This window comes from Impatiens glandulifera, chromosome 4 (assembly GCF_907164915.1).
Source record: "Impatiens glandulifera chromosome 4, dImpGla2.1, whole genome shotgun sequence".
NCBI lineage: Eukaryota > Viridiplantae > Streptophyta > Magnoliopsida > Ericales > Balsaminaceae > Impatiens > Impatiens glandulifera.
Genome location: NC_061865.1, coordinates 53,934,135 through 53,955,730, shown reverse-complemented (window position 1 = coordinate 53,955,730; position 21,596 = coordinate 53,934,135). Strand labels below are relative to the sequence as shown.

The 21,596-nt window shown below is 30.7% G+C and overlaps 2 protein-coding genes across 2 annotated transcripts; one reads left to right on the top strand and one right to left on the bottom strand.

Annotated features, from left to right (window-relative positions):
- Positions 1–4,238: 4,238 nt before the first annotated feature.
- LOC124936878 (BURP domain-containing protein 3-like) lies at positions 4,239–5,173 on the top strand. Its single transcript, XM_047477407.1, has one exon. It carries the CDS (start codon positions 4,250–4,252, stop codon positions 5,006–5,008), a length of 759 nt encoding a protein of 252 aa, XP_047333363.1. The 5' UTR covers positions 4,239–4,249; the 3' UTR covers positions 5,009–5,173.
- Positions 5,174–14,403: 9,230 nt separating this feature from the next.
- LOC124935394 lies at positions 14,404–15,493 on the bottom strand. Its single transcript, XM_047475830.1, has 2 exons — positions 15,434–15,493; positions 14,404–15,351 (listed from the first exon to the last, which is right to left on the bottom strand). The coding sequence occupies exons 1-2, from the start codon at positions 15,491–15,493 to the stop codon at positions 14,404–14,406; spliced, it is 1,008 nt and encodes a 335-aa protein (XP_047331786.1).
- Positions 15,494–21,596: the final 6,103 nt, after the last annotated feature.

Sequence of the window (21,596 nt, the reverse complement as noted above, 5' to 3'; positions counted from 1 at the left end):
AGAAAACGTGTCAAAATGTGCCAAAAACGTGAAAACATGTGAAAAATGTGTTAAACGTGTTAAAAATGTGAAAAACATGTTAAACGTGTCAAAACGTGTTAAACGTGCCAAAACGTGAAAAATATGTCAAAATGTATTAAATGTGTCACAATCATGAAAAACGTTTCAAACGTGCCAAAAACGTGAAAAACGTATTAAATGTGTAAATTTGTTAAACGTGTCAAAACGTGTTAAACGTGCCAAAAATGTAAAAAACGTGTCAAAATATGTTAAATGTGTCATAATCAGAAAAATGTGTCAAACATTTTTAAAATGTGTTAAACGTGTTAAACATGTCAAAACATGAAAATAGTGTCCATCATGTCAAAATGTGTTAAATGTGCCTAAAACGTGGAAAATGTGCCAAAACGTGTTAAACGTGCCAAAAATGTGAAAAACGTGTTAAAAATGTGAAAAACATGTTAAATGTGTCAAAACTTGTTAAACGTGCCAAAAACGTGAAAACGTGTTAAAATGTGTTAAATGTGTCATAATCGTGAAAAATGTGTCATAATCGTGAAGAATGTGTCAAAATGTGTTAAACGTGTTAAAAACGTGTTAAACATGCCAAAAACATGAAAAACGTGTTCAACTTATCAAAATGCGTTAAACGTGACAAAAACGTGTTAAACGTGTCAAAAACATGTGAAAAACGTATTAAACATGTCAAAAACGTGTTAAACATGTCAAAAACGTGTTAAATGAGTCAAATACATGTTAGATGAAAAATTAAAAATAAAATAATTTGGGTTACCCAACCCATACTCAACTCAACTCATACTCAACCCAACCCATACCCAATCCATATTAATAAATAATATGGGTTGAATTATGGATTGAGTAAATTTAATTTGGGTTGAATATGGGTTGGGTAATACGGTTTGGATTTACCCGTTTGCTCAACCCTAGGTCTAACATCTTATTTAGCTAGAGTTATTTTTTATAAAATATTTTTATATTAAATAATATTTATAAATATTAAATCTAATTTAGTATAGGGAATATTAAGTACTGTTAATCTATCAATTTCATATTAGATTTACTTTAAAATAACATTATTTTAATGTTTTGCTAGTTGCTTTGCTCCTTTCATTTGTCTTTTTTTTTTTTTTTCTTTTTGTGATGGACATTTTTGCAATGAGATGAACTTTATTGAAAAAATAACACTGTTTTATAAATTGTGATCGATTATTCTTAATTAGTGATTATATTAATGAGAAGAGGATACAAAACAAACTAGTCATAATCTGAGATTGATTTGGTTAGTTTTGTTTATTATGGTGAATCTAGCATCTAAATCTTATAAGTTAGAATATTAAGGTGATTTATCTTCATTATGTAATTTTCATATATATAATTGAGGTAGTTATTATAATACAATAATGATACATGTATATTAGAGGAGGTGGGAAACTACATAAATATTGAAACAAATGAAATGAATGAAATATTGTCTTCGTTTGAAATGAATGAAATATTGTCAAGAAAACTAGTAAAATGAATATGATCTAGCTTTTCATCCAAAAATGTAAAAATTAGCAAGGCCAAAAATGCTAAAAATTTACTAAAGAGAATCGATTAAAAATTAATCAAAATAAAATACATTGGCGGCGCTTACAATATTTAAATTACCGGCGTATAAATAAGTGTCACTACGACATATTCCGGCGAAACTAAATTAAGCGTCGGCAATATTTTCTGCGACGCTTTTAAGCATCGATTACAGCCATTTTATGTGTCGCCAAAAGTATTTATTTTTTGTTGTAGTGATCCCAAGCAACCAACTCACAAATATAACATCATAAGATCAAAATCAGAAAGAAATGGTTTCCTCCGATTTAAAGCTACATAAAAAAAATTTTAAAACAAAAATTGGGATCAACAAAAAGCTTACTACCCAAAACGCCTACCAGAACAACTCCAGCAGGTGTAAACCCCGGGTAATGCCCTCCCAGACTCGATCTAAATCAGGAGAAGGTTTACAAAAAAGAGGAGCGACCTATTGATGTCCTCCGATCGGGCATGCCATAACTTGGCTGAGCAGCTACAATAATCATTCTTCCAACTGAAGATACTTTTTTGCAAGTTTTCTTCTAGTAAGATAATCTATTTTGATATTTGAGGAAATAAATTGTCATTATATTTGGTCACAGCCAGTTGTTATACGATCTATGTCATGTACAGTTTGCTTAATGAGATTTTTGTGCTATGTCAAAAAGCTTACCAATTTGTTTGATTGTAGAGAGGTATATATTTCATGTAACATATCTTTGTTATTTTGTTATCTATTATGATATTTATACAGATTTGCTCTCAAAACTTTATTATTGTGAATTCAATATTTTTCAATAAATATACATTAATTTCATTTGATCGAGGTACCATTAATGAAGACTAAAAAATGTCGAGATATAATTGTTATTCATCAATATGTATAATGGCTAGATATCAATATTATTGTAAAAATATTTAAAATTTTGAGATTATTTGAAAACTAATATTTTATCACAATCACAATATTATTTAAAATATCAAAGTATAAAACATTATTTTGTTTATATATATTTGATACAAAAGTGTGATTAAATTAAATAAATAAAATTTTATTTAAAATGTGAAAGTAAAAGATTTTTTTATATATATTTGATATGAAAAGTATGATTGAATTAAATAAATAAAAATTTAGATGAAGAGTGAATAAAAATAATAATAATAATTCGATAAACTTTTAGATCGAGTTAACAAAACAAAAAATTGATAAATTTTGTTGACAAACATTTTTTTTATTGAATAAATGAAGGTTTTCATATAAACTCTTATATAGGTACGTTTAATTCCTTTTCATCTTAAATAACATAAAGCCAGCTCAACAATGAGTGGATTCATATTATATGATAGTACGGGGCAAAACAAAATAAAGAAATGGACAAAAATAGTAGGGACTCCTTAATTATTAACAACAATATCAATATCAATATCATCATAATCATTCAATTAAATTATTGGCTAACTTTTGAAGATACATCACCCATTAGCCTTATGCTCAGAAGATGATCAATAATTTTCATTCTTCTTGCCATATCTTGGAAAATAAAAGAAATATGGTTTGTAGACATGATTCTTGGAATGTTTTCCTCAATCTTATTATTTTCATGGTAAATACTTTTATTCAATAATCTAACTTTTTTAATATACCATATTCATGTACAACTAAGTAATTTTTTTTATTCATCTATGTAGTTTAGGTTGGAATTAAACAAATTCCATTAATTAAATAAAAATGATATTTTGGATAATGAAATTCACACTAAATTCAAATGTGAATTAAGTGTGAAATTAATTCAAAGGAATGAAATTCACATGAAATTCAAATGTGAATTAAAGTGAAATTAATCCAAATAAAATTCACATGAAATTCAAATGTGAATTAAGGTGAAATTTCATTCAAATGAAATTTATATCAAAAAATAATTGTGAATTAAATTTGTTAATTGTTACAATTAATATTAATGTCTTGAATGAGGCAATTAACAAATGGTGTTAATTGTTACTGTAACTACAAAATACTTATTATTGGATGCAACTTGCAAAGATAATGAAAAGGCAAGCAAGGATAACCGTTGGATGAATGGATGATGGATTAGTGACCGTTGGATTAAATATTTGATTATGAGATTAACTTTCAACTATAAATATCCCCTCACCTTGATTCCTCTCCACACATTATCTTATCACTTCTCACTCTAGAATTCTAAAGTCTTTCATTGTTCTTGTGAGTGTTCTTGTGAGTATTCTTCGAGTTTCTTGACTCGATCATTTCTGTGCGAAATCCGGTGATTATGATTCAGGTACTTTTGTCTAGTTCGTTGTTGTAGTGGTTTTTATGTGCTAAATCATTGCAGGTTCCGTTGTACTCTGGGAAACAGCCACCGACGAAACTCTCCTGCACAAACGGGAGACGGTGAAACTATTTTAAGGGAACTGTGATTCCACAGGACTCGGAGCAAACGAGAAGATTTTTCTTCATCTCTTAAATAATATGTTGTATCTGTTTTATTATCATTGTATTATTTTCATATATTATTTACGTGTAATTGTTACGAGATAAGATTACCACCCGTTTCTTCATGGAAGTTGTTAATCCATCCAATTATCTGTCGGGGGAGAGGATGATCATAATAATCAAATTGTTTAGGATGCTCATATTGAAATGGTAGTTCATCACGATCACCACCATCGTCAAGGCCATCACATGATGATGGATGATCCATCGGTGATTGTGTTTTTCACTTTTGATGATCTTAAGGTTGGGAACACTATTCCTATCCATTTTCCTAAAACGGACCCTTCTTCCTCTCCTCATTTCTTGCCAAGAAAGGAGGCTGAATCTCTCCCTTTCTCATCTCAAGAACTTCCTTCCCTCCTTAGATTATTCTCTTTTTGTCCACAATCCCCACAATCCATAGCCATGGAAGAAACCCTTAAAGATTGTGAGAGAAATCCAGCCATAGGCGAGACCAAGTTATGTGCTACTTCTTTGGAGTCCATGCTCGACTTTGCACGTGGTGTCCTTGGATTTGATCATGTCTTGAACATCCAATCCGTATCCACCATTCATCTTACAAAATCAGACATTCTTTTCCAAAACTTCACGATCATGGATTTCTCTGAATACAATGCGGCTTCAAAAATAGTGCCTTGTCATTCCATGCCTTACCCTTATGCGATATTCTATTGCCATTATCAAGAGAGCGAAAACAAGGTGTTTAAGGTATTGTTGAAGGGTGAGAATGGAGATAGAGTGGAGGCTGTTGCGGTTTGCCACTTGGACACTTCAAATTGGAGCCAAACCCACGTGGCGTTTCAGGTGTTAGGAACCAAGCCTGGTTCTTCATCGGTGTGCCACTTCTTCCCGGCCGATCATCTTGTTTGGATTCCATCTTCACCGGAGTTGATTTCATTAATGTGATATTGAGTCCTCCAACCATGTATTATCACCACCATAATAATGATGCTTTTATATTGTTAACGTGTCATAGTAATAATGTAACATGGTTGTTTAATATATAAAGTGGCATATACTAAGAAAAAAAATGTTGTGTTAATTAATGTGATTTGCGTCTCTCCTATTTAATTCCAACTTTCTAAAAACTTGTGAAGACTCGTTAATTCAACATTAAATATAATAATTCATGTTCACGTACACTATCTTTAAAGTCATGAAAATCATTGAAATATTTGGAAGGAAAAAAAAGACATTTCATTATTGCACTCGGATTCTGTGAAAATCACATCTAACATTGACATATATCCATCTATACAAACTAAGATTGGGGACAAGTTCAACAAAAATAGAACTACCAAAAAAATGAATACAAGATCAGGTTTACCTCAAAATAATGAAACATCAAAGAATCAAAACAAAACATGTCATAAGAACTGAAATTGATTAGTACTTTTAGTGGTAAGATCTCTCTTTTCTTTCTTAACAGATTTATAGATTACACCACATTGAGCTTTTGATTTGTGTTTCTGTTCTTTCATCTTCTTACCATTTCTTTCGGAATTTTTAATAAATTTATCAATTATTTGTATCTCGTTCACATAGTGTTTCTTGAATTGATATTTTCTCAAAACTAGTTTATCGAACAATTTACTCATTTTGTGTGCTCTCGGAAACACGCAGAGAGCTATCATACCCCTCGTCAATCTCGTCCTCACAGGGCCTCCCGAACCTCAACCTGACTCAATGAATTAATATGAATCTTTTATTTTTTATTTGTTATTTATAATACGTGTTGATAATTTGGTTAGGAAAAAAACTTTAAATTTTCAATATTCTCAATTATCTCATATAAATTTTATAAAATGTAATTATTATCTTAACATTATATGAGATTCGATCTCAAAAACCTAAGGATTTGGTTAGTGACTCATCTCTCTTTTGGAGAATCTTCGCACAAATTAATTTTAATTATTTTAATTTGTTTGTTTAATTTATATTTACGTTCGGTATGTTTTTGTCGTTATACTTACACGACTATTCATTTGATAATTTCTTTAAATAAATTATTTAATAAAAACATTGACTTATTTAAATAGAAAATTACTTTTAAAAGGTAAGACTACTGAAATATATTTGTTTCATTACTTTTTTTTATTTTAACAGATGAAATGACATGATTAATATGCTTACAATTAAGTTAACAATGATAGGAGGTAGGTTTGCATTATATTATAGGAATTAAGCTATAAGGGTGTCCATAAGGGTGTGAGTAAATAAAATTCCTACTAAATACAAATGTGAATAATGGTGAATTTAATTTAAATTATAATTAAATATTAAGATTTAATTAATATTTAATGTCTAATTAGAAAATTAAAGTATAATGTTATGATAAACATTTAACTTTAATTGACCAATTAATTAGCTAATGTATTGACTTTTCATTTAGTTAGCATTGAATGTCTAACATTGTATTTATGCAAATCAAGTATAGGCAACAAATGAACGAGCAATATCCAATGCTAATAAAGGTTTGGATGATTTTATTTGAATGTTTAATTCTAAACAATATATACCTATTCTTTATTTATTTTACATCACTTCATTCTTTATTTTTTCACTCTAGAATCCAAAAGCCCTCTTATTTTTTTTTGTGAGTGTTCTTCGAGTTCTTCACTCGATATTTTCCGTTGAAATTCGGTGATAGTTCATGTACATTGATCAAGTTCGATGCATAGTGATTTCAGTGCAGAATCACTACTAGATTCGTTATATCCTAAGAGAATCATTACTTTAAAAGGCAGTATCATCTCTTTTATTTTATATATATATAATTCTAAGATAATTATATATATTGGAAAATAAAATGGACAAAAAAAATAGTTTTAATTAATAAAACTAATTAATGATGTTATTTAAAATTAATTATAATTGAAATATATTATTTCAATTTTAAAATAATTATTTATAAATATATGCATTTTTAAAATAATTAAACGTGATAATAAATAAGAATAGGCTATCTAAGGAAATACAGTCTATTTATTTATTTATTTATATATATATATATATATATATATATATATATATAGTCTCATATATTCACCTTTTGATGATGATATTAAGTTATTATTTTTGTTGACAGAGTTACGACAAAGTAAGAGAATAATAAATTTCTCCGGAAAATAAAAGATAGAAGGTCGTAAACAACAGTAGAACGACAAAAAGGCGCATTGGCGTAGTGCGGTTCAAAGTTCAGATGCATGGATGCGAGGTGAAAGAAAGGTTCCTTGTTTGAATCTCAATTCAGTCCATGATTTCTTTTGTAGAAATTTGATGTGTGATAAAAATGACCTTAGTTATTCATGTCATTCAAATTTCTTATGTAAAAATTATGAGATGAATGGATAGTATTTTTTTTGGTAAAAATCAGTCTAATTAAAATTACTTTAGTCATATTGATGTTGAAAACATTTCAATTTTTTGTGTAAAAATTATGAAATGAATGGGATAGTCAATGATTTTCTTTACAGAAAACAGACTAATTAAAATGACTATATTCAATGATTTCTATAAGAAATCAGACTACTTAAAATTATTATAGTCGTTGATGTTGAAACCATTTCAATTTCTTATGTATAAATTATGAGAGGAATGAGTGAGTGCTCATAATAGTTTCTTATCTAGAAATTTAATTTGTCAAAATGATTTTAACCATGAATGTTAGAATCATTCTAATTTATTGTGTAAAATTATGAAATGAATTGGGGCATTTAACGATTTCTTATGTGGAAATTTAATTTGCTAAAATGACTTTGTCATTTATATTTTGAAGCATTTTAATTTTTTTTTATAGAACTTGTATGATTAGTCATGACAGAAAATGAATGTCATTTGTATAATGATATTAAATAAGTTTTTTGTGTTATAACTCATTCTAACCATGCATTTAAAGAGACGCGAAGTCGAAATTGTCTTCACAAGAATTATCTCGGTGAGAACAATCTACCCAGGTTTATTTTGAGCATGCATAGTCGTTTCACGTCGATTATTGTTCAAAAGTGACAATGTAAGTGTTTCTATGAAGACATGAAATACATTTATAGTTATGTTTTATTTGATTATGTTCTAAAATAATTATTTATATATATCATGCATATTAGCTAATAATATAATGATTAATGTTCATTCATAATAAGTATGATTATCTAAAAATTTATATACATATATAAAGGAACAAAACTAGAAAATTGAGTTAGGGTAGCATAAAAATAAAAAATAGGATAAACTTAAAAAGTAACATAAAAATTATTGATAATTGTAAAATTTGTCGATTTTTCTATGAATTAAAAAATTAAAAAATAAATTAAATTGAAAAAAATAAGAAATTATGGCCTAATATATATATATATATATATATATATATATATATATATATATATATATATATATATATATATATATATATATATATTAGATCAGTCCCTGGTTAAATATTTAAAAATAATAATTATTCGTTAAAAAATATTTTTTGAATCTAAACAAAATAAAAAATTTTAAAATAAAAAAATACCCAAAAATTATAAAAAAAATAAAAAAAAAAACTCAAATAACCCTATCAAACAAACTTTAAAAAATAATTATTTAGACTCAATCACAACTATTTTTTCAAAATAATCAATATTCAAATAACCTTATAAAAAAACACTCAAATAATCGTATCAAACAAACTTTAAAAAATAATTATTTAGACTCATCACAACCTCTTTCTTTTTCCCAAATAATCAATATTCAGACAACCTCATAAAAAAAACACTCAAATAATCGTATCAAACAAATTTTAAAAAATAACTATTTAGACGGGTCATAACCTCCTTGTTTTTCCAAAATAATCAATATTCAAACAACATATAACTTTTTTATATATTAAAAAATTAAATTACAAAGCAGCATCAAAGACTAAACACAAATATATTTTTATCTTACTGTTATATACTAAAAAAAATTACAGGCCAGGTAGGGCTGGCTCCAGCCTAGCCCTTTAATGTATCCGTCCATGCATATATAAATAAGTATTTATTCTTTTATCTATTTTATTTTAATAGATAATTTTGAATTTTATCACAAAATTATGTGTTTTTTATTGATAATATAAATATTTATTTATATAATTAGTTAGTTAAAAATAAGTGAGTAACATTCTAATTAATTATAATAATTAATAATTTAATTAATTATTATGTATTTATAAAGTTATTTTTATATATATAAGAAATTGTATATATATTTGTTTAATAATATATAATATATTATTTATTTGATTATGTTTCTAAGTTATTATATATATATATATATTATTATATATATTTGTTTTTCTCATATTATGGTGACTTACTATTAAAGAAGTAATAATATATAATATTATATATAGGATATATTAATTTTAGTTTAATATAATATATTTGATATACATTATTCAATTGTATAATACAGATTTATTACTTGATTTAATATTTTAAAATCAAAGAATTACAAGAAAAATCGTGTTTGATTTGAGAATAATGTGGCAAACGTATCGATACTACGGGATGCAAACTTGCAGCTGAAAATAAATGTTTAAACGACTTCGATCAAAAATGCTTGAAATATTATAATTTCTTTTGTAGAAATTATGTGATACGGTGAATATTTATTTGATTAAATATTCTAGTTTTTTATAGAAATTAAGTGTTGAAATAAATATTTTTATTGATTAAATATTTTAATTTTTTATATAAAGATTATGTGAAGAATGATTTATATATGAATAAATATTTTAATTTCTATATAGAAATTATATTTTATTCAATTAAATATTTATGATATAGTTATCTTATTCATTCTATGATAAGTATAACAAAAAAAATTGTATAAGAATTGTGTGACAATTTCTTGATTAGAAAATTATTGATTTATAAATCATATAAATGTGTGTGATTTAAAAAAGGTTATCAACACGAATGTGGGTGCAAATATTTTTGTTAATAATAACACAAAAATAATTGTGTGTATTATGATAAATAAAAAAATAATTTTTTTTCGGGAAAAAAAAACGATTTAGCGTCATTTCATTAAAAATTCCCAAGAACGGGAAAAAAACCACGAGCTTAAGAGATCATTCTAGACAGACCTAGAATCATTTTGAAATTATATTATTCTAAATAAAAGCAAAAACGTAAATGAACTATCTAATTACAATGTTTTCGTTTCTAATGATTTCAGTAAACGGTAAATTCCAATTCCTGCTGATATTCGAATTATGCTCCGTACTTGAAACTTTTATCCATGTTCCCGCAAGTGCCCCACAATCCGAGACTATATCTCTCCATAATTCTTCAACACTTCTGCGGGTTTTTCCATAGACTATCGCATTACGTTCTTGCCAAATGTTGTAAACTACTACTCCAAAGCCACACTTGAATACGTTTGTTGCAAATCTGTTTCCTTTGCCTTTAAGTAGTGCTGTTTCTTTGATTTTTTCCATTCCTTCGGGAAACTGATCAGCTCCAGGCTTTTAGAAAATTTGTCCCAAATTTCCAATGCTATACTACAACTCCCAAACAGGTGATTAATGGTTTCTTCACTTTTATTGCATAGAAGATAACTCACATTCGGGATGCTCATATACTTGTTGATATGGTCACGAGTGCTGAGTCTTTCCCAGAAGGCAAGTCATAGGATGAACTGGTGTCGAGGAATGATCTTGGTTAACCATATGAGAGGAGCTCATTCTACTTTCTACGCTTTTTCTCGAATTACCTCCCATATTCTCTTTGAGACCAGCTTCCCATTGTCTTCTGTATTTCATTCATGAATGTCGGGTCTTTCTCGGAGTTGTATGTTACTGATGTGATCTAGTATCCTCTATCCTTCTCGATTTCTTCTCAAAAGCGAGTTTTAATCCACGTCTTTTATGTCTCTGATTTTTGTCACTGTACAGTCCCTTCTGATACGTGTATTTTGAACTCCTCTTTATGAATGATTGACTGGTTTTCGAACCAGGGATCGTGCCAGAACATAGTGTATTTCCCGTCCCCTAGCTGAATGTCGTAAAGGTCTGCAATATCACTTCTCAGTTTAAGATTTTTCTTTAGTGACCAGCTCGTACCTTCATTGATTTTACACGTCCAGATATTGGTTTCCTGTTTCATAAATCGCGTGTGTACCCATTTGATCCATAATGATTCTTGGTTGTGTTCCAATGCCCACAGATGCTTGAAGGTTAGAGCCTTGTTCCACTCGACGCAATTCTTTAGGTTAATGTCTCCCTCCTCTTTCGACTTACAGAGAGCAGTCCAATTGATTTTTTTTCTCCTATCCCGCTACTGCCCCAGATGAAGTTCCTCATTAGCGTGTCTAGCTCCTTCATTAACTTCTTTGGAATGGCCATCTGCTGCGCCCAGTATCCAATTATGCCAATGACTACAGTTTTGATAAGTTTGATACTCCCTACATAAGAAAGTTTCTTCGCCGCCCAGCCAGATATCGTGTTTTTTACCTCTTCAATCAGCGGCTTGCAGTGTGAGATCTCGATCTATTTCGTAGTTGAAGGAATCCCCAAGTACCTTACGGGAAAGCTATCATCTGCAATTCCCATGATGTTGAATATGTCCTACTTTGTTTCGTCCTTCACTCCTCCATAAAATGTGACACTTTTGCTTTCATTAATAGTAAGATCTATAACCTCAAAAAAAATGTTAGTGCAGCCCTAATAGTTTTAATGAAATCAACGTCTGCATGCACTAGCATGAATAAATCATCAGCAAAACATAAATGGGTTACCTCCTCTACCTCACAAAAAAAGATAATTTATTTTAGAGAAATATGTTCTCTACAAAAGATAAAGTTACGCAACTTTACAAAAAAAAGATAAACATATACGAATGACTATGTTTAAATGATAAGCATGTACGAATGACTATGTTTGTTATTAGAAGATGTTCAAATGTTATCTTTGTTAGCTTGAAAGGGTTCTAAAGGTGTAAATTCTTCCCTTTTTTCAAATAAACCCGTTTTCAAATAATCTCATTTTTAAATAATCCTCTTTTCAACTTCAGAAGACCGGTCAAATGCTTCCCACCTCCATTTGACTTGTGTTTGACCCTTCTTTGAACCAGGTTGACTCGTCGGTTGGCGAGTTGACTCGAGTTTGATCCAATCTTTCATTTTCTCCTCTTTTGAGCGTCTTCTGCACATATTTGTCAACAGTAATATTGTACTCAAAAATTAAGATTTTTCAAAACGTACAATATGAACATGTAACAGGTTTTGGAAATCGAGTTGTTGTGAAAAACAACGATTTGACTCCTAAATGGGCTTCGAAATGAATCTTTAGTACATTTTCTCCAACAGCAATATTATACTCAAAATTCATGATTTCTCATGCCGGCTATTCTAAAAGTACGAGGGGACTTGAGACTTGAGCATTCTTGAAATTTGTCCTTTAGATCATCGCCTACCTATCGATGAGAAAATGCGATTTGAGAGTTTAGGCTTTTCTGAGTGAGTTTTCAAAAGACATTTTTTTGTTTTCCCGGTCCCATAACAAACATGAGTATATTTTTAGACCTAAATTTTTATTAGATATCAAAGGTGTAAAAATGGGGTGTCTACACCTCTTGGAGTTGGAATGCTAGCGGACCATTATTTTCTTGATATAGTTCTTTGATATCAACCCACAAATTAAGTGTTGTAGTAGTTTGTGAGTGGTTGACATTTATCTCTTTTGAAACTGTATTCAAGATCCATGACCGAACTAAACAGTTCACATATTCCATCGATCAAACTCAGTAGCTTCTATTGGAGAAATACATGACTCATCTACAAACCCTAATTTTAATTTTGCTTCTAGGTCTAAACGATTACAACTACTCCAATTGATATAATTCGCTCCATTGAATATTATCGTACTATTTCTTGTCGACCACTGTTTCGCTGTGTTGAACACCTTATTCACTCAAGAATTTGCTTAAGAAGCCAAAGAAGATATCAAAGATTCATTATAAGTTTATTTTTCTATATCTTCTAATTCTCTTGAATTCTAATACTGATACCATATCGAGTGGAACAAGGCTCTCACCTTCAAGCATTTGTGGGCTTTAAACGCAATCAGGAGTCACTATGGATCAAATGGGTGCATACGAGGTTTATGAAATACGAAACCAGCATCTGGACCTGCAAAGTTCATGAAGGTATGAGCTGGTCTCTAAAAAAGATTTTTAAACTAAGTAGCGATATTGCAGATCTTTATGACATCCGGCTAGGGGACGGGAAAGGCATTCTATTCTGGCACGATCCCTGGTTCGAAAACCAGCCTATCATCCACAAGGAGGAGTTTCAAAATACCTGCATCAAAAGGGACTGCACAAAAGCGAAAATCAGAGACATTAAAGACGTGAATTGGGACTCACTCCTAAGAAGAAATCCAGAAAGACTGAGGATACTTGATCATATAAGTAACATACAACTACACGACAAACCGGATATTCATGAATGAAAAGCTGAGGACAATGGGAAGCTGGTATCGAAAAAAATATGGGAGGTAACCCGGGAAAAAGCACAGAAAGTAGAATGGGCTCCTCTTGTATGGTCAACGAAGATTATCCCTAGACACCAATTCATCCTATGGATCGCCTTCTGGGAAAGACTCAACACTCGTGATCGTATCAGCAAGTATATGAGCATCTCGGACACGAGCTATCTTCTATGTAGAGGAAATGAAGAAACCATAGATCACCTATTCGGGAGCTGTTGTATTGCTTCAGAGCTTTGGGACAAATTCTATAAAAGCCTAGAGCTGATCAGTTTCCCGAGCGAATGGAATGAAATCAAATATGCAGCACTACTCAAAGCCAAGGGAAATAGATTTGCAACAAGTGTGTTCAAGTGCAGCTATGGAGCAGAGGTGTATAACATTTGGCAAGAACGGAATGCATTGTAATTAGATAATTCATTTACGTTTTTAGCTTTTTAGCTTTTACTCAGAATGTTACGACTTCAAAATTATTTTAGGCATGTCTAGAATGATCTCTTAAACTCGTGGTTTTTTTCCATTTTTGGAAATTTTTAATGAAATAGCGCTAAAAGTCATTTAAAAAAAATATATAGTTTTATTAACACATACAATACATAGAAATTATCAATATGCTTACAAGTTACAACCAACTCTCACACTTGCAACCCTACACTATTTATTTATTTCTCACCACTCATATAAGAGAACACATAAATATAGTACAACACAAACACATAAAAAAAAATAGATAGTAGAATGTAGGTTTGCATTACCATTCAAACTCCTTCTATGCAGCGGGATAGGCTTAAGTGTCTAGACTCATCTCAAAGCTCCTTACCAGCTGCAGTTTCTCGTCTTTATCAGCCGGATAGGATGTGCCGTCTGGCCTCGGCTCAAAACTTCGTACGAACTGCAGCTTCTCGTCTTTATCAGCCGGATAGGATGTGCCGTCTGGCCTCGGCTCAAAGCTCCGTACGAACTCCAGCTTCTCCTCTTTATCAGCAGCCGGATAGGATGTGCCGTCTGGCCTCGGCTCAAAGCTCCGTACGAACTGCAGCTTCTCCTCCTTATCAGCAGCCGGATAGGATGTGCCGTCTGGCCTCGGCTCAAAGCTCCGTACGAACTGCAGCTTCTCCTCCTTATCAGCAGCCGGATAGGATGTGCCGTCTGGCCTCGGCTCAAAGCTCCGTACGAACTGCAGCTTCTCCTCTTTATCAGCCGCCGGATAAGATGTGCCGTCTGGCCTCGGCTCGAAGCTCCGTACGAACTGCAGCTTCTCCTCTTTATCAGCAGCCGGATAGGATGTGCCGTCTGGCCTCGGCTCGAAGCTCCGTACGAACTGCAGCTTTTCCTCTTTATCAGCAGCCGGATAGGATGTGCCGTCTGGCCTCGGCTCAAAGCTCCGTACGAACTGCAGCTTCTCCTCTTTATCAGCCGCCGGATAGGATGTGCCGTCTGGTCTCGGCTCAAAGCTCCGTACGAACTGCAGCTTCTCCTCTTTATCAGCAGCCGGATAGGATGAGCCGTCTGGCCTCGGTTCAAACAGATTGGTAAATGGGTTCTTTGCTTTTTCTGTATGGCAATTGTCGGTTAGTCTTTCCGAGCCGGTATTGGTCTGGGCCTGATCATGATGACGGCCACGGGGGAGAAGGCCTTTGAGTGCTTGAGGAATGGGGCTGTCGTTCTTAATTATATCTCTCCAGTATTCTTCTCCTCCAGCCTCCATTCTTGCTCCATTACTGCTGCTCGGAAGCTACATATTTTGCCTTAATTAGTTAAGTTAATCAATCAAATTATAATAAGTATAAACACATAAATGAAATAGTAATACTCACCAGAAGAAGAAGAAGCATAAGTGATGATAAACAAACGAGGAAAGTAGCAGCTGATGCCATGTATCTTGTTTTCTCTCTTGAACGAAACTGATGATGATTGAAATAAGCCTCTCCTCTCCATTATTTATATTCATCAGATCAATAGTAGTACTCTTGAAAATTGTATCCTGTTTGTTATTAACTAGTACACTTATTATTAATCTAACATTTTACTTTTCTATATAAATATCAATCAACTCACTTCAATAATAAGATAATAAAAAATCTTTGAGACAATTATTTTAGTTTGAAATCTTTTAAAAAGATTAATAATTCTAAATTTATGTACATAATTTTATTTGTAATATATTATTAAAATCGAACTGAGTTTTTTGATCGATTTATAATTTTCTATAGGTTTAGTTAGCGGTTTAGATATTGAAAAACAGACGGATAAACCGATCAACTCGTATATATACGTGTTTGGATATTTTTGGAAGTATATGTTTTTTTTAGTCTAGTAATAAAAGATAAAGTTATTAATTATTATTAAAGTTAAGGTTCAAATATTGATATACACATATTTTTTATATATATAAATAATTAGGAGAGGGAATTTGAGTGAGGGAATGACGTGATGCAATTTGATTAGCCAAAAAAATAACAAAATTTATCTCTTTTCTCTCTTCACCTTTTATCCTTTTTCCACCATTTAGTGACACATCATTCACTCCCTCAAATTCCCTCCCCTATCACTCATTTATACTTGATGTTTTTCTATTTTTTAAACTCATTTTGATTTAATTCATATTTTAATACATTTTCTTTTAATGATGTGTTTTGTTACTAATTTGTTAAAATTTTATTTATAAAAATTTTCTTCATCAATTTTTCATTCTTTTAGTTTATTATATTATATATATTTATTGTTTTTTTCATTTTCTACTTTATTATATTAAATATATATTTTATGTTTTTAACGATTAAACTGATAAATCAACTAAACCGATTTTATAACCGACCAAACCGAATTGACATTTAACCATCAATCGACGGATGGAGATTTAGAAAAACTAACACCAACGGTTAGGATGAATTAGTCGGTGAAAAAATCGATAGAATTGAACCGCTTACACACCTAATTATTCCTATTTGAGTTACCATATTAGGGTATATTTGAAATTATTTTAAGTTTTAACAATTATAAATAATATATATATATATATATAATTTAAAGTATTAATCTCATTAAAAAAAATAAAGTAATTTAACTAATTTAAAATTATTTTATAAATAAATTCTAATATTAAATATATATTATAAAAATATTAAAAATGTGAGACTTAAAAGATGAGTCTCTATCCATATAATTTTCTAGTGGACTATCTAGTTGAAAAGAAATCGAAAAACTTTTAACAACCAAATTAGGCTGTTAAGGATTATTCACAATGTCATTATCATGACGATGTCGGAGATTTAATCTGAAAAACTTTTGAATTCATGTGGAGATCTTATTAAATTTGAATATTACATAAGAGTACCTTAATTAATATTCTAAATATTCTCCTCCTTATAATTTAAAATATCTTTAATCTTTTTTTACTTTCCTTAGATAGAATAGTTCTTCCAATTTGATGAGTGCATCAAATAATTAGTTTCTCTATGTTGATAGGGACGCAAAGAGGAAATTGATCGTACCTCGAATAGGGATCATTACCGTTACAAAATAACTAACATTAGGTTAGTTATTATGGTTTTGTCAGTTCTAATTTAGCCTTCATAAAATTAAAAATGTCACTTACGTATTCTTACTTTATATTCATCGTAAATACACTTATAAACCATAAACTTAATTTCATATTATATAATGGCTTATATTAAATATGACATTTACACAATTATTTATTATATTAATGACTTTCTAAATTTTACCAACCCTTTAAGGATCAAATTCATAAATGATCACGACAATGAAAATCTAGTCTAAGAAGTACACTAGATCCTACAAAATTGGCACAAAATGCCATTTTCACTAATTCTGAGTGTTTCCAAGGCCAAGTTGTGCACCGTGAACTTGTCCAGCCCGCTAATATTCTCTGTGCATAGACAAGAAATCAACCATTAGTGGGCTCTCTGAACGTTATTGATCTCCCAATTTCAGTCACTTCATCTTGTTTTTCACTTTTCAATGTGTAATCACTTTAATTTCTTATTTTTAGCTAAAAAATATATAGTAGAATCTGCATTATGGCTAGAGTTTAGATCTAGAAAGCTGCATTTTATTTTGTTTTTTTAGTTTTAATAAAATAACATAATAAATCTCTATCATAACATATTATAGAGTTCTCTTTCTTATTTTGTAGACATCCTAACTAACACCGGGTAATAAGAGATTAACTTGCACAGAGATATTCAAAAAGGGCGATGAGATTCCTGACTGATTCTATGGATTTTTTAGAACAAATTTCGGATGACTTCATAATATTGGCTTTATCGATCAAACCAATAACTAAAAGTACGACGATTATTTTTAATAAGATAGTCCACGAAAAGATGATAATGATAGCAGACCCAAATATTTATTAGAAAAAATATGTCATGATTTTCATATCTTATTCATTAATATAAATTGATGATATTTCAAAATTTTATTAATTCAAATTCTATTTATAACTTCTATTTTGAATCAAACAACTTGTATAAACCATGTATTATCTTTTATTTTTAGAATTGAAGCATGACACCTCATAGTCATGACCCCGTTTCAACTTAAAACGTTTTTAGTTGGAATTGAAAATGTGACATTTTGATCTCTTAAGTCGACTCTTACCACTGAGATACATTTGTGGAATATAAACCATGTATTATCATTAATTCGAATAAGGTAAATGAAAGCTTGCTAAAAAAGATAATTTAAATCATCACCCCAAAAGGTGTAAGAATAAAATTGGCCCCTCTAGCTAGCTAACTTATTGTTCATGTCTTTAAATTTGTTGAAAAAATGGGTTTTCAGTTTTTTGTCTGTATATTCAATCTTTACCTAGTCTTTTAAACAAAGACAGATTTTCTGGAACCATTAATGAATCATAAATATTTTTGGAAAAAAGCAAAGATAGATTATTTTACTATTTTGGTACTTATTTTTGTTACCACTTTAGTGCATGTTATGTATGTTCTAAATTTACAAATTAAATACACACAAATAGACTACCTTTGATATGTTTGGATTTGTTTTTATGCTATATATATATATTACTCATTCATTGGATAAAAATATATTGTATAATATTAATTGACATGACCCCTACATCAAAACAAAACTTTATTTGGAAATTAGCTAAAGAATGGTAGATAATTGCTCTTATTGGAGATAAATGGGGCCGAGAATGATACAAAATTATCAAAACAAAACTTGTCAAAAAGATATGAACATGCTCAGTATGACTAATAAGGATGATAAGAATGGAATTAATGTGGAAGGGACAAACTTTGAAAATTTGGTCTGGTGTGCCTATCATTTGTAGGGTAATCTCTTTTAGACAACCTTTATATTTTTATTCTAATATTATAACTAATTTATAATTAAATTTTATACAGTATTGTTAAATATTTATAAAGTAATTTTTGTAATTATATTAATAAAATTTTAGAATTCATTATTTAACTCATATGTACTAATTTGAAATCTAAACTAACAATTAATTACTAATTTATGTAAGTTATTTCGATTTGTATTCAATATTCATTTAAAAATGAGTTAAAGGTATAAAACATGTTAAATTTATCAAAAATATTGAACGGCTTACTGGTCACAAACGTGGTTAAAGATGGTTTAAACGAGTAAATATGTATTTGTTGTGGAAAAACTCATTTTATAACAATTGCGAAATATGTTGAGTTATGGAGCCTACACTTATAATAAACTCTACATTGTTAATTAGAGTTTATTGAGTTTTCTTTTTTTTTGGTTTTGGGCTTGAGCCTGACCAAAGTTATTTAGGTTTATTACCTGAATGTTTACCCTATAAATAGGTGATTATTAAGGGTTTACATTGGAAAAACAAAATTCTAGAGAGATAAAGTGTGAGGCAAAAACTTTGTATTTCTTCTTCTTTATAGTAAATCTAGTGGTGGCTGAAGTGGATGTAGCTCAATTTGAGTGAACCACTATAAATCTGTGTCTTCTTGTGTTTTTCTTTCTTACATTTTTACAGATTGTTTCAAGTTGGTCGGATTTGAGAGATACAAATCCTAACAACTGGTATTAGAGCATCTAGGCTAGATCTGAGCATTGGAAACAATGGCAAGTAAGGACAGTATAGGACATGTGATTGGAAGATTCGATGGGACAGATTATGCCTTCTGGAGAATGCAGATTAAAGATTATCTCTATGGAAAGAAGCTTCATTTTACTTTGAGTGAGAAACCAGAGAAGATGGATGAAGCTGAATGGAAACTCCTTGATAGATAGGTTTTGGGAGTTGTCCGATTGACGCTAGCCAAGACGGTTGCTTACAATGTAGAAAAGGAGAAGACCACCATGGGTCTGATGAAAGCTCTTTCTGATATTTATGAGAAACCATCTGCTAACAACAATGTACACTTAATGAAAAAACTCTTTTACTTAAGAATGGTTGATGGTACTTCTGTCACTGCTCATTTGAATGGATTCAATACAATTGTGAATCAATTTCTATCTGTTGAGATTGATTTTGAGGATGAATTTAGTGCCCTGATTTTGTTAGCATCTCTACCAAATAGTTGGGAACCTATGAGGGCAGCAATTAGTAATTTAGTTGGAAATGCTAAACTGAAATTTGTTGAAGTTAGAGATCGTATTCTTGTTGAAGAGGTTCCTAAAGTTGATTCTGGTGAAACGTTCAAAAGTTCTGCTCTGAATGTGGAAAACAGGGGCAAAGGTAATGATAAAAATTTCAACTAAGGTAAGAGTAGATCTATGTTGAGGAGCAAGAGGAGTCAGTCCAAGTCTGGGCGGACATTTGAGTGTTGGAATTGTGGTAAATAGGGTCATTTGAAGAGGAACTGCAAAGCACTGAAGAGAAACAATGATGATAAAAATGATGCAGTCAACGTTGTTACAGAAACTGTCACTGATGCGTTACTTCTTTCTGTTGATAGTCCAATAGATTCATGGGTTTTGGACTCGGGAGCGTCTTTCCACACCACTTCCCACAAAGAATTAATGAAGAATTATGTGGCAGGAAACTGTGGGAAATTTTATCTCGCAGATGGTGAGCCACTAGATATTGTTGGCATGGGGACATCAAATTGAAGATTGCAAATGGTTCTATTTGGAAGATTAATAAGGTGAAACACATTCCAGGTTTAATGCGAAATCTGATCTCTGTTACACAACTTGATGAAGAAGGTCACAATTTCAGTTGTGGAAATGGGGTATGGAATGTGACTAAAGGAGCAATTGTTGTTGTTCAAGGTCACAAAACTGGAACGTTATACACGACTTCAACTTGTAGAGAAACAGTTGTTGCTGTAGTTGATGACTCGAAGAACAGTGAGCTGTGGCATTGCAGGTTGGGCCATATGAGCGAAAAATGGATGAAAATTCTTTTGAAGAATGGACAGATTCCAGAACTGAAGTCTGTTTAACGTCAATTATGTGAAAACTACATTCTTGGAAAACAAAAACGGGTGAGTTTCTTAAGGTTTGGGAAGGAGCTCAAGAAAGAAAGGCTAGAGTTGGTACACACTGATGTGTGGGGACCTGCACCTGTTTCTTCTATTGCAAATCACAATACTACATGACGTTTATAGATGATTCGACAAGAAAGGTATGGGTATATTTTATGAAGCACAAGTCTGAAGTATTTGTTATTTTCAAGAAATGGAAGGCTTTGGTTGAAAATGAAACAAATCAGAAAGTTAAGTGCTTGAGATCCGACAACAGAGGTGAATATATCAATTTAGATTTCAAAGAGTATTGTGTTGTGAATGGGATCAGTATGGTGAAGACTGTTCCCCGAACTCCACAAGAGAATGGAGTAGCTGAACAAATGAATCAAACATTGAACGAGCGTGCTAGAAGCATGAGATTGCATGCAGGGCTGCCAAAAACCTTCTGGGCAGAAGCTATAAATATTGCTGTCTACTTGATAAACAGGGGACCCTTTATTCCTCTTGAATTTAGAATTCCTGAAGAAACTGG